The sequence below is a fragment of the Hyla sarda genome, chromosome 1, assembly GCF_029499605.1.
Source record: "Hyla sarda isolate aHylSar1 chromosome 1, aHylSar1.hap1, whole genome shotgun sequence".
In the NCBI taxonomy this organism is placed as follows: Eukaryota; Metazoa; Chordata; class Amphibia; order Anura; family Hylidae; genus Hyla; species Hyla sarda.
This window is the reverse complement of record NC_079189.1, coordinates 2013763-2028073: the sequence shown is the minus strand read 5'-3', so window position 1 is coordinate 2028073 and position 14311 is coordinate 2013763. Positions and strand designations below refer to the sequence as shown.

General features: G+C 46.2%; 1 protein-coding gene across 1 annotated transcript in view; it reads left to right on the top strand.

Annotated features, from left to right (window-relative positions):
- The window catches only part of LOC130301846 (zinc finger protein 845-like), a 76851-nt gene that overhangs the window by 61052 nt on the left and 1488 nt on the right, over positions 1–14311 (top strand). The window contains 1 exon segment of the mRNA XM_056551638.1: positions 9161–9231. Coding sequence (XP_056407613.1) covers positions 9161–9231 — 71 coding nt within the window.

The following is a 14311-nucleotide window of genomic DNA, read 5'->3' as shown; positions in this document are numbered from 1 at the left end:
CACATGTTTTGCTATACACATGTTTATTCCCTTTGTGTGTATTGGAACTAAATCAAAAAAGGAGGAAAAAAAGCAAATTGGACATAATGTCACCAAACTCCAAAAATGGGCTGGACAAAATTATTGACACCCTTAACTTAATATTTAGTTTCACACCCTTTGGAAAAAATAAGTGAAATCAGTCACTTCCTATAACCATCAATAAGCTTCTTACACCTCTCAGCCGGAATGTTGGACCACTCTTCCTTTACAAACTGCTCCAGGTCTGTTATTGGAAGGCGCCTTTTCCCAACAGTAATTATAAGATCTCTCCACAGGTGATCAATGGGATTTAGATCTGGACTCATTGCTGACACTTCAGAACTCTCCAGCACTTTGTTGTCTCCATTTCTGGGGGTCGTTGCCATCCATTTCTGGGGTCGTTGTCCTGCTGGAAGACCCAAGATCTCAGACGCAAACCCAGCTTTCTGACACTGGGCTGTACAGTGCGACCCAAAATCCATTGGTAATCCTCATATTTCATGATGTCTTGTACACATTCAAGGCCCCCAGTGCCAGAGGCAGCAAAACAACCCCAAAACATCACTGACCTCCCCCATATGTCACTGTAGGTACTGTGTTCTTTTCTTTGTAGGCCTCATTCTGTTTTCGGTAAACAGTAGAATGATGCACTTTACAAAAAAGCTCTATCTTGGTCTCATCTGTCCACAAGACGTTTTCCCAGAAGGATTTTGGTTACTCAAGTTCATTTTGGCAAAATGTAGTCTTGCTTTATGTCTGTGTCAGCAGTGGGGTCCTCCTGGGTCTCCTCCATAGTGGGGTCCTCCTGGGTCTCCTCCATAGTGGGGTCCTCCTGGGTCTCCTTCATAGTGGGGTCCTCTGGGGTCTCCTCCATAGTGGGGTCCTCCAGGGTCTCCTCCATAGTGGGGTCCTCCAGGGTCTCCTCCATAGTGGGGTCCTCCTGGGTCTCCTCCATAGTGGGGTCCTCCTGGGTCTCCTCCATAGCGTTTCATTTCATTTAAATGTCGACGGATAGTTTGTGCTGACACTGATGCTCCCTGAGCCTGCAGGACAGCTTTAATATATTTGGAACTTGTTTGGGGCTGCTTAGCCACCATCTGGACTATCCTGCATTGACACCTTTCATCAGTTTCTCTCTTCTGTCCACACCCAGGGAGATTATCTACAGTGCCATGGGGTGTAAACTTCTTGATAATGTTGCGCACTGTGGACAAAGACAAATCTAGATCTCTGGAGATGGACTTGTAACCTTGAGATTGTTGATATTTTTCCACAATTTTGGTTCTCAAGTCCTCAGACAGTTCTCTTCTCCTCTTTCTGTTGTCCATGCTTAGTGTGGCACACACAGACACACAATGCAAAGACTAAGTGAACTTCTCTCCTTTTAATCTGCTTTCAGATGTGATTTTTATATTGCCCACAACTGTTACTTGCCCCAGGCGAGTATAAAGGAGCATCACAAGCTTGGAGTTTGGTGATATTATTATACAATTTGCTTTTTTTCCTCCTTTGTACTCCTATACAAAGGATAGGGGATAAGATGTTTGATTGCGGAGGTCCCACTGGTGAGGACCCCCATGATCTTCGGGCTGACAGCAGCGTTCGTAACATGGAAACTTGGAGCTTTTGTGTTCGTGACGCCACGCCCCCTCCATTCATATCACGCCTCCTCCCCTAGACATGAATGGAGGGGCCTGGTGGCTGTAGTCGCCAGTCATCCAGCACGGAGCAGAGTTCGCTCCGTGCACATATGCCTAGGGTGCCGCATCGGAGATCAGACCACTTATCCCCTATGGATAGGAGATAAGATATTTTTCGGCGGAGTACCCCTTAAAGATCTTCTCAATAACCAAGTATTGAATGATCCAGACACAGATGGTTTTCTTGGTTCCAATCTCTTTCATATTTGGTCCGGTCCTTTAACAAGAGACCAATCTTCACCATCTTCCTCTTCTATAATGCCCAATGGTCGGTTACGTTTATCACAGGACAAAAACCAGGTCTACATTGTCCCATTGGACGTCTTGGAAGTTTCCAGATCCATTCACAGGCATTATTGTCCTGGTCCTAGACCAATCTCTCAATAAGTCCCTCATGGACAACCACTTAACAACTTCTTCAAACTTGAACATGGGGTGAGCCATCGTACCTTTCTTATGCCTGTTAGTTGAAGTTCAGTGAGAAAGGACCAATGGAAAAATATTTATTCATAATAAGGACAAAGAGATTAGACTAGACTAGTCACTGACCACTGCGGCCACATCACCCAGACAACACACAGATCAGCAGAGACTGTATCCAAACACAAGGACTGTGATGGTAACTTTCACCCCCCCTCCTAAAATAACAAACAATTCAATGAGGTCTGTGGAGACACAAAATAATCTCGGCATGGATTCACAAAGCTGATTTATGTTAAAGGGGTTATCCAATCCCTATACTTACCTTTCTACGATCTCCCACAGCTCCTGATTTCTTACATCCGGTCCCCTATAAGTGCTTGGTACAGGACCTGCCCCGTCTCACCCAGTGATCAGCTGCGCGGGAAGGTCCTCCATCAAGTGTCAGTAAAGAAAAGATCAGAATTATTTTAGCAAACACTGAATAACCCCTTTTTTATGTATCTCTTTCATTTAGAAAAACCTGGATATGTAATCTCCTTACTGCTGGGGTGACACAATGTAACAAATCTCCTCCTCATGTATTATCCTTACTACTGGGGTGACACACTGTAACAAACCTCCTCCTCATGTAATCTCCTTACTACTGGGGTGACACACTGTAACAAACCTCCTCCTCATGTAATCTCCTTACTGCTGGGGTGACACACTGTAACAAACCTCCTCCTCATGTAATCTCCTTACTACTGGGGTGACACACTGTAACAATCCTCCTCCTCCTCATGTAATCTCCTTACTACTGGGGTGACACACTGTAACAAACCTCCCCACATGTAATCTCCTTACTACTGGGGTGGCACAGTGTAACAAACCTCCTCCTTATGTAATCTCCTTACTACTGGGGTGACACACTGTAACAAACCTCCTCATGTAATCTCCTTACTACTGGGGTGACACACTGTAACAAACCTCCTCCTCATGTAATCTCCTTACTACTGGGGTGACACACTGTAACAAACCTCCTCCTCATGTAATCTCCTTACTACTGGGGTGACACACTGTAACAAACCTCCTCCTTATGTAATCTCCTTACTACTGGGGTGACACACTGTAACAATCCTCCTCCTCATGTAATCTCCTTACTACTGGGGTGACACACTGTAACAAACCTCCTCCTCATGTAATCTCCTTACTACTGGGGTAACACAATGTAACAAACCTTCTTCTCATGTAATCTCCTTACTACTGGGGTGACACACTGTAACAAACCTCCTCCTCATGTAATCTCCTTACTACTGGGGTGACACACTGTAACAAACCTCCTCCTACATATGTTTTTGTCAATGTTTTGATCGTTGCTGGTTGCTGAGAGCTCATTATTATTAGAGAAGTGCGTGGTGATTTGCTTCATTCTCCGGCTCACAGTGATCTCCATTTTACTTCACAGGACGACTCTATAGACTTATTATGGGGCCACCTGTGCAGGAGGGAGTTGGAGTGAAGCGCACTACCCTGTGTTTTTCCTGCTTGTTCTAATGATCTGTGGGGGTCTCAACACTGAGGCCCCTACCAATCAAAACTTTTGATATGTCACAAAATTTTCCTACGAACATCAATAGGTCTAAACTGGTTCTATATGTGACCTTAAAGTGGTACTCTGCCTCTAGACATCTTATCCCCTATCCAAAGGATAGGGAATAGGATGTCTGATCACGGACCCCCGCGATCGCTACTGGGGACCCCATCCGTGTTGGATGACTGGCGATGCAGGGCGCAGGCTCTTGACGTCATGGCCATCCCCCCTCAATGCAAGTCTATGTAAGGGGGCGTGACGCCGTGACATCACAAGCCTCCAACGCTCTAAACAAGCGCTGGGTGCAGCAGGGAGATCGCGGAGGCCCCCAGCGGCAGGCCTCCTGCAATCAGACATCTTATCCCCTATCCTTTGGATAGGGGATAAGATGTCTAGGGGGGGGAGTACCCCTTTAAAAAGAACAAGTTCAATAAATCCGACTTACCTGATGATGTTCTGTGCGAGGAAGTGCTGTTCGGCAAGCCAAGTAACTGCTGCAAACACTGAAGATATAAGGCGAAAGACGCTTCCAGCGATGACTGAGGTCCCATTAAAATTTTATTGCATAAAGAAAGATGTCCATAAAAGCACCACGTGCTGGGCTTAAAGGGGTACTCCATTGCGAGACATCTTATCCCCTATCCAAAGGCACACGGTGTTCTGAACATTATGTTCAGAACGCTGGGTTCATAAGGCCGTGGTCGTGACTGGAGGGGGCATGGCGTGACATCACTAGGGGGGGTGTAACATCGTGACCACGGCCAACCGAACCCAGCGTTCTAAACATGACGTTCAGAGCGGTGAGAGCCTGAACGGAGAAGCTTTGCAATAATCGTGGCACGTTTCGAATTTAGACAGTCATCTCTTTGTCATAAAACTACTGTCAAGCACCCACACTGTACTTAAACTCCCGACTGGTACTAGAAGGCTGTTAGAGTAGCGTCCCCACAAAACTATAGGTAAAGTTTACACGTAGATTAGAGTCCTACAATATATCCAAATCCACAAACATATTGATACACAAGACTTAACAAGATAGCACGAAAACAACACTAACAAGATGTGTTCATAGACGACTACAGGAGGTGTCGTGAATAAGGCGGCTCGTTGTCCCATTATTTTCTCTAATCGAATCCTAGTACGCGGCAAAAGTTGATCACACATAACGGCAACTCACGTGCAAAATTTCGTTCCGATCGGACAATATCTTTATGGTTTTTTTGGCTGCATTTAAAGGGGTACTCCACTGCCCCAGCATTCAGAACATTTTGTAGAACATTATACGTAGTGTTTTGCCCAGTTATTGTGGTTTGCGTTGTCACCAGCGATCCTTATCTGTTTTGACCTCTTGTGACCTGACATTTTGCCTATTCCCTGACATTGCTCCTGTCCGCTGATTGTGTACTGAGCTGCTCTCTAGGTTTGACCCTTCGCCTATACTGACATTATTTTACCTCTGATTTTGTACGTCGCTTCCCTCTTGGTTCTGACTAACCCTCTGGCTTCTTCTTGTTAACTCTTTGTCTTCTGATTTGCTACCTTTTTGCCCTTGTCTTATTGATCTGGACTGTTTGATGCCTCTTGACTCCCCTGCATTTAACCAATGCGCCGGGACTGTAACCCAGTTGGGCACAGCCGTTTAAGGTGGATTGTCCAAGTAGGTATGGACAGTGGTTGGAGCTATGTTGCACTGCTTCCAACCTAGACGTGCCTGAGGCAGACTGTTCAAGAAGATCTACACAGAGCGGCACAAATGTACAGAGAAGGCTTTTGGCCACTAACTTAACTCTTCGGACCTCTGCATTTGTACTTCAGGGGTCTGATGAGAGCCCCCTAAATCTGTCACTTCTACACTTCAGATGAGGTACTCTCCATTGATCATGGGTTAATACAGAAACCAGCATGGTCCCCAATGTCTGTCATTAGCTGTGAGTCCCGGCTGCAGATAGCAGTCAGTACTCACCGGCTATGAAAACAGCTCAGCACCTTAGCTCGCTATGAAGTCCCTTAGTGTGCACAGGATGTAACTGTACGTCCTGCATTATTGATATCAGGGGTTAAATATTAAAGGGGTATTCCGGGAATTTTTTTTATTTGACTATGCTACAGGGGCTGTAAAGTTAGTGTAGTCCATAATATAGTGTCTGTACCTTCTCACAATTCTGTGATTTTCACCCCAATATTTATTTTTACCAGCATACAAAATGACTGTTGTCTCAGATTTTTCCCAGCTTGCAATGCGGTTGAGACCTGACATCACTAGTCAGCTGATGACAGGGAGCCTGTCTGCTTCAATGGGTGGAGTGATAAATCTGCAACTAATGCAACAGCTGTAGGCACCCTGATTGAAAACCAAAGGTCTTTTGAATGGATGCAGCTCATTTATGTTTCAATGGGTGGGGTGGCTGATGTGTGGGAAGGAGGAAAAGGGTATCATGGTATTTGTAGTAAAAAAAAAAAAAGAACAGTCAAACAGGAAATACAAGTTCACAGCTAGCCACAGTGTTATGGTAATCTCACAACATAGCCATTTAGCCCCAAGACAAGTGCAGATCCTTCCTAAGCATGTCCATTACTGTCTGCCAGATACGTACTAAAATCACCTTATGGTGGAGAATCCCTTTAATGCAAACGAGCACTGTGTGGTCTTGTTAAGGGGTTCATGATTTATGCACTGTGATATAAGACACTATGTGCGATTGTGGAAGTAGCATCTGTGTGGTGAAAAACAACCATAGGTCTTTGTCTGTCCTGAGAGTACCGTGCTGTCATCAGGTACTCCGCCCCTAGACATCTTATCCCCTATCCAATGGATAGGGGATAAGATGTCTGATTGCGGAGGTCCCACCGTTGATCTTGGCTGCGCCACCCCAAACATCCGGTGCACGGAGCGAACTTCGCTTCATGCCGGAAGACTGGCGATGCAGGGCAGAGGCTTATGATGTCACGGTCACACCCTGCTCGTGACATCACGGCCATGCCCCCTCAATGCAAGTCTATGGGCTAGTATTGAGGGGGCGTGGCAGGGATGTCATGAGCGGGTGTGAACGTGACATCACGAGCCTCCGACGCTGCACCCGACACTCTAAACCAAAGCTGAGTGCAGCATGGAGATCGCGGGGGTCCCAGCGGCGGGTCCCCCGCAATCACACATCTTATTCCCTATCCTTTGGATAGGAGATAAGATGTCTAGGGGCTGAGTACACCTTTAAGGACTTTTAAACCACATTGGGTGAGTGCCACAGTATTTTTTACTATGTGGATCTAGTTGGATATTCACAAACAATATTATATCCACATGGCCTGTAAGAACTATGACTTATAAAGACATATTAGAGACATTCAGGGGCCACTTCATCAGGTTCACCTTTATAGTACCTGATAGGACCTGCTGTAGGTGGAATTGGCAGGTCCTATTGGGTCCAACAAGGTCCAGGAAACCTTTCATTACCGTTTCTGATTCAGAACCTCCCTCTGTCTACCGCACTACATCCTATAGATGATATAACACCGACACCTGGGGACGTTAAAGACTTCATTGTCCTGTCCACGAATTCAGCCTGAGATTTGCGCCTTTTTTTCTTCTTTTTTGTACATTATTTTGTTTTTCTAGCAGTTTAATGTGTTTTTTAGAGCCAAAGATAAAAGTCGACAACCCCCCCCCCCCCCCACCCAAAAAATAATAATTTTATTATAAAGAGAAAACTGATATATCTCTTTTCTTTTGTATCCACCTCTGGTGACCATCAAAACCTGCACATTTAAAAATTAAATTTTAAATTTTTTTAATTTAGGGTGTGACACAAGTCATGAAATTATTTTATTTTTTATGCCAACAGAAAATCCCAGTAAGAATTCTGAGGGAAACTTCATGTTATTCCTGAATGATAAAGGAGAAGATGAAGATATGATGGAGCGCTCCTCAGGAGAAGTCCTCCTTACCCCTAATGTCCATCCAGATCTATCCTATAATAATCCACCTGATCATGAGGAACCTTCTCCTGACCAACCCCACATTGTTACCACAAGGACAGATCAGGAACATGGGAAAGGTTTATATTGTGAGGAATGTGGGAAATGTTTTACAGCAAGCTCAAGTCTTTTAGAACATAAAAGAATTCACACAGGAGAGAAACTGTATTCCTGTACGGAATGTGGGAAATGTTTTATAAAGAAATCAAACCTTGTTAGACATAACAGACGTCACACAGGAGAGAAGCCGTATTCGTGTACAGAATGCGAAAAAAGCTTCCGTTATAAATCACAGCTGGTTATACATGAGAGAATTCACACAGGAGAGAGTCCCTATTCATGTTCGGAATGTGAGAAATGCTTTCCGAGTCTATCACAGCTTGTTAGACATGAGCGAATTCACACAGGAGAGAAGCCGTATTCGTGTTCAGAATGTGGGAGATGTTTTGCAAATCTATCGAGTCGTCTTATACACGAGAGGAGTCACACGGGAGAGAAGCCGTATTCATGTTCAGAATGTGGGAAATGTTTTATAAGTAAATCGTATCTTGTTGTACACGTGAGACAGCACACGGGAGAGAAGCCGTATTCATGCTCAGAATGTGGGAAATGTTTTATTACTAAAGACAAACTAAGGAATCATCAGAGAAGTCACATGGGGAAAAAGCCAGTTTGATGTGAAAAATCTTTTATCAGGGGGAACTAATTTTGAAACTCCTAAGAGGGTTCCTGTTCGGAATGTGAGAAAAGCTAAAGGAGGAAAAATATTTTATCACATCTGGTTATCCAAAGGATAAGGGATAAGATGTCTGATCGAGGAGGTCCCGCTGCTGGAGCTCCCGCGATCTCCCGCAGCACCTGGCGGCCACGCCCCTTTAAAGGTTTATCTGTTTATGCCCCCGAGACTACGGGCAGTAGGAAACGGATGCAGTGAGGGGGTCTCAGAACATTATAAAAATGTTATCAGTGGCATATCGATATTTGATATAGGTAAATGTGATCGACTTGAAAATAAAACAATCAATTTAATTTGTCATTTCCTTCTATGGCTTAAAGGGGTACTCCCGTGGAAAACTTTTTTTTTTTTTTTCAAATTAACTGGTGCCAGGAAGTTAAACAGATTTTTAAATCAAAATCAAATGTATAGATTTTACCTCAAGAGCCTGACCATCTGAGGTGCATAACGATGTGTGTGGAATAAAAAACAGCATCACTAATACAAAAACAATAATAAAATGTACTACACATATACAGGCACTGATAGATACCCCACTGGGCCCTAGTGGGGTAACAATAGTGGGGGGATGACTATAGAATATTAAGCGTAATGCAGTCCGATAGTCCGGCACCTGGTTTAATAGTCCCGTTACGGAGCAGATGGTAAATAATGCAGAATCAGACTCCAGATAGTCAGTGGATTGGATAATAGAAATATTAAAGGAACATTAATAATTGTATTTCTCACCGCCTGCAGCCGCCTGGTTCTCACTGGCGTGGACCGATGAAATGCGGCTGTTGGATGCTCTCCCGTATAACCACAAGATGGTAAGTGGCGATCTCTCACTGGGTTAGCAACCCCGATGGCAATGGGGTACGAGGCGATGGTCCGAGCAGTCACTTGCAGCCGCTCCTCAGTGGATCGCTAGATGGTAACAAAGCCGACACTCTGGCAGGAATGGCAGCACACACGGGAGCGGCATCCCACGTGGAGATCTGAAGGGTGAGATGCCGACAGACAAAGCGGGAGACTGGAGCCTAGATTAACTTCTCATGTAAAGCGGGAGACTGGAGCCTGGGTTAACTCCTCAGGTACCGGGATTAGCTGCGGACACTGGTAGTTGGATGCGTACCAGTAGATGGTGTGAATAGTGCCAAGTCCTAGACGTGTTTCAGGGTGCTGGGAATTGTGGTCCTCAGACCCCTTCTTCAGTAGGTAAATGTGCCCACCCCTCCCCCCCGCAATCTCCGTCATGGCACCCCATCATTTGGCATATGGAGCAAACCCTGGTCTGTTCCCAATGACTGGCGATGCAGCCGCGCTGTCCCCTCCATTCACTTCTACGGGAAAAGGTGTGACAGCTACATCATAGCCGTCACGCCTCCTCCCATGGACATGAATGGAGGGGGTGTGGCATGACATCATGAACGCGGAAGCTGCCGGCACAGAGATCGTGGTGGTCCCCAGTAGCGGGACTCCCGAGATTTAACATCTTATTCCCTATCCTTTGGATAGGGGATAAGATGTTTGCGGCGGAGTACCCCTTTAACTGGCTGGTTAATTTGGAGAAGGTGGTGAACCACAGGTGGACGGCTCTGCACAAGTTTGAAAAGCTGGGGGGAAGTGTGGTTGGATGAGTCCGGACTAGCTTCTAGGGAGCTGCAGACGTTTCGAATGGGTTTGGTTTAAAGGGGTACTCTGCTGCCCCAGCGTTAGGAAAAACATTTTGTTCCGAATGCTCGGCAGGGTTGTGATGTCACAGGCCACACCCTCTCAATGGAAGTCTATGGGAGAGGGCATGGTGACCGCCACACCCCCTCCCATAGACTTTCATCAAGGGGGCGTGACGTCACAACCCCGCCACTCGCACCCAGCGTTCTATACAAACACTGGGCGCTACTGGGACCCCCTCGATCAGACATCTTATCCACTATCCTTTGGATAGGAGATAACATGTCTAGGGGCGGTGTACCTCTTTAACATTCATGCTCAGTAAGTCTTCATTCTGCTCCTCTCTACCCCTCTCTGATGTGGCCTGACCGCTCTCTTTCTTTGCCTAATTGTCTCTTCCGGCATGGCTGTTGGAGAACGTGTTTGATTTCCCTGATGTATGTCCTATTGTATTTATTTGTGTATTTGGGGTTTGTGTGGAAGAGAGGGGGGGTGGGGTTGGGCCTTCTTGTTGTGGGTCCAAATGTTTGTCTTATTGAAAAAACGGTGTTAATAAAAAATGTTTAATTAAAAAAGGCACAAACAGCCTCCAGTAGTTGTTTTTTCTTAGAGTTTCATTCACACAAATGTCTTTACTGTCTACCTGAATTTTTTGTTATTCTATCTGCTCCTCACCTGCCCAATACCATCCCTACAGTGATCATGGTGGGGGCAGCATCATGTCTGGAGGAAACCAGGCACTGCCCATCACCTGCCCAATACCATCCCTAAAGTGATCATGGTGGGGGCAGCATCATGTCTGGAGGAAACCAGGCACTACCCATCACCTGCCCAATACCATCCCTACAGTGATCATGGTGGGGGCAGCATCATGTCTGGAGGAAACCAGGCACTGCCCATCACCTGCCCAATACCATCCCTACAGTGATCATGGTGGGGGCAGCATCATGTCTGGAGGAAACCAGGCACTGCCCATCACCTGCCCAATACCATCCCTACAGTGATCATGGTGGGGGCAGCATCATGTCTGGGGGAAACCAGGCACTGCCCATCACCTGCCCAATACCATCCCTACAGTGATCATGGTGGGGGCAGCATCATATCTGGGGGAAACCAGGCACTGCCCATCACCTGCCCAATACCATCCCTACAGTGATCATGGTGGGGGCAGCATCATATCTGGGGGAAACCAGGCACTGCCCATCACCTGCCCAATACCATCCCTACAGTGATCATGATGGGGGCAGCATCATGTCTGGGGGAAACCAGGCACTGCCCATCACCTGCCTAATACCATCCCTACAGTGATCATGGTGGGGACAGCATCATGTCTGGAGGAAACCAGGCACTACCCATCACCTGCCCAATACCATCCCTACAGTGATCATGGTGGGGACAGCATCATGTCTGGGGGAAACCAGGCACTACCCATCACCTGCCCAATACCATCCCTACAGTGATCATGGTGGGGGCAGCATCATGTCTGGGGGAAAGCAGGCACTGCCCATCACCTGCCCAATACCATCCCTACAGTGATCATGGAGGGGGCAGCATCATGTCTGGAGGAAACCAGGCACTACCCATCACCTGCCCAATACCATCCCTACAGTGATCATGGTGGGGACAGCATCATGTCTGGGGGAAACCAGGCACTGCCCATCACCTGCCTAATACCATCCCTACAGTGATCATGGTGGGGGCAGCATCATGTCTGGGGGAAACCAGGCACTACCCATCACCTGCCCAATACCATCCCTACAGTGATCATGGTGGGGGCAGCATCATGTCTGGGGGAAACCAGGCACTGCCCATCACCTGTCCAATACCATCCCTACAGTGATTATGGTGGGGGCAACATCATGTCTGTGGGGAGGGGGGGTTTCAGTTGCTGGGTCAGGGCTGAGGGAAAGCTGAATGGAGCAAAGTGCAAAAATATTCTTAAAGGGGTTATTCACTTTTTATTATATCTTATGGGTCCCAAATGCACACTTTCTGGAGTGACAGCCACAGTTTAGCATTGGCCTTAGCCACCACAGGCATCACTGCTCAGTGATTGAAGCCATAATGCCTGGAGTACGGTCTGTGACTACTGAGGCTGCCGACATCTGTGGGGGTCACTTGATGTCTGACTGGGGTGCTGATGGAATCCTGAAGGGGGGATGAGTGCAGGATCAGAGAGGTAATTAACAGTTTATTTGTTATTTTAATGCATTTGGTGCCTATAAAAAATGTAAACCTGATCCAGAGTGCTCTGGATCTGAGACTGTGCTAAAAGTTCACCTCCCAACAAGACAATGGGGGAGATTGATCAATATTTGTGTAGAGGAAAAGTTGTCCAGTTGCCCATTGCAACCAAATTGCATCTCTCATTTTTGAGAAGCCCTTTAAAAAAAAAAAAAATGAAAGAAGCGATCTGATTGGTTGCTATGGGCAGCTCAGCAACTTTTCCTCTGGACGGGTTTTGATAAATTTCCCCCAATGACCCTAAGCACACAGACAACACAGGAGTGGCTTAGGGACAACTCTGGAGCCTGAACCCAATGAAACATCTCTGGAGAGACCTGGAAAATGGCTTCCACCAAAAGCTCTCATCCAACCTGACAGAGCTTTGCAAAAAAAAATAAAAATCCAGGTGTGTACCGACTGGATGTCCACCACAGTGATAGTCACGGAGAAACCCGACCTGGAGACTAGAAAGGAAGTTAAAGGTGGAGGCATCTGGAGCCCTGATATGATGGCCTACACTATTACTGAACATGTCCGTGTCACTGGAAAACCCAACCTGGAGACTAGAAAGGAAGATAAAGGAGGAGGCATCTGGAGCCCCAACATAATGGTGTATACCATCTACTACTGACAATGTCTATTTTAATGAAAGTCACTGGAAAACCCAACCTGGAGATTGAGTGATAAGAAGGAGTCATCTGAAGCTCCAATATGATGGCCGACTACTACTAATAAGGTCCACCACAATGAAAGTCACCCGGAAACCAAACCTGGGTGATAAGAAGATAAAGGAGAAGACATTTGAAGCCCTGAAAAGATGGCCTATACTAACTACTACTGACAATGTCCATCTTAGTGAAAGTCACGGGAAACCCAACATGGAGACTGGGTGATAGAAAGAAAAGAAAAACCATTCGGAGCCCCGATATGATGGCCTATACCAACTACTACTGACAATGTCCATCTTAGTGAAAGTCATGGGGAAACCCAATCTGGAGACTGGGTGGTAATAAGAAGATGAAGGAGGAGTCATCTGGAGCTCCGATATGATGGCCTGTACTAAATACTACTGGTCATGTCCACCTCAGTGAACGTCACCTGAAACCCAACCTGGAGACTGATAAGAAGAAAAGAAGGAACCATTCAGAGCCCCAATATGATGGTGTATGCCAACTTCTACCGATCATGTCCACCTCAGTAAAAGTTGCGGGGAAGCCCAACCTTGAGACTAGATAAGAAGATAAAGGATGAGATATTTGGAGCCCCGATATGATGGCCTATACCAACTACTACTGACAGTGTCCACCTCAGTAAAAAGTCGGTTGAAAACAGAACTTGGTAAGAAGATAAAGGAGGAGGTATCTGGAGCCACAATATGATGTCCCAGACAAGTGATGGCGGAAATTTTTGAGCACGAGTGCCCAAACCGTAATGCACGCCAACTTTTTTTCCCTCAAAGTGCCAGCACAGCAATTAAATCAAAATACTGAGGTTTAAGTTTAGAAAAAACAACTCATACAGTGTCCATAACTAATTAACATCTTTTGTTTTTAAAGAAGAACACAACAACAGAGTTCAATGATCCAAACTTGTTTTTTTTTTTTAAATTGATAGTTTATAGTTCCCCCACATTAGGCTGGCAGTATGCCCCCCCCCCCCACATTAGGGTGGCAGTATAGTTCCCCCACATTAGGTGAAGTATAGTTCCCCCACATTAGATTGGCAGTATAGTTCCCCCACATTAGGCTGGCAGTATGTCCCCCCCCCCCCTCACATTAGGGTGGCAGTATAGTAACCCCACATTAGGTGCAGTATAGTTCCCCCACATTAGCTGCAGTATAGTTCCCCCACATTAGGTGCAGTATAGTTCCCCCACATTAGGTGGAGTACAGTTCCCCCCACATTAGGGGCAGTATAGTTCCCCCACATTAACTTGGCAGTATAGTTCCCCCACATTAGGGGCAGTATAGTTCCCCCACATTAACTTGGCAGTATAGTTCCCCCACATTA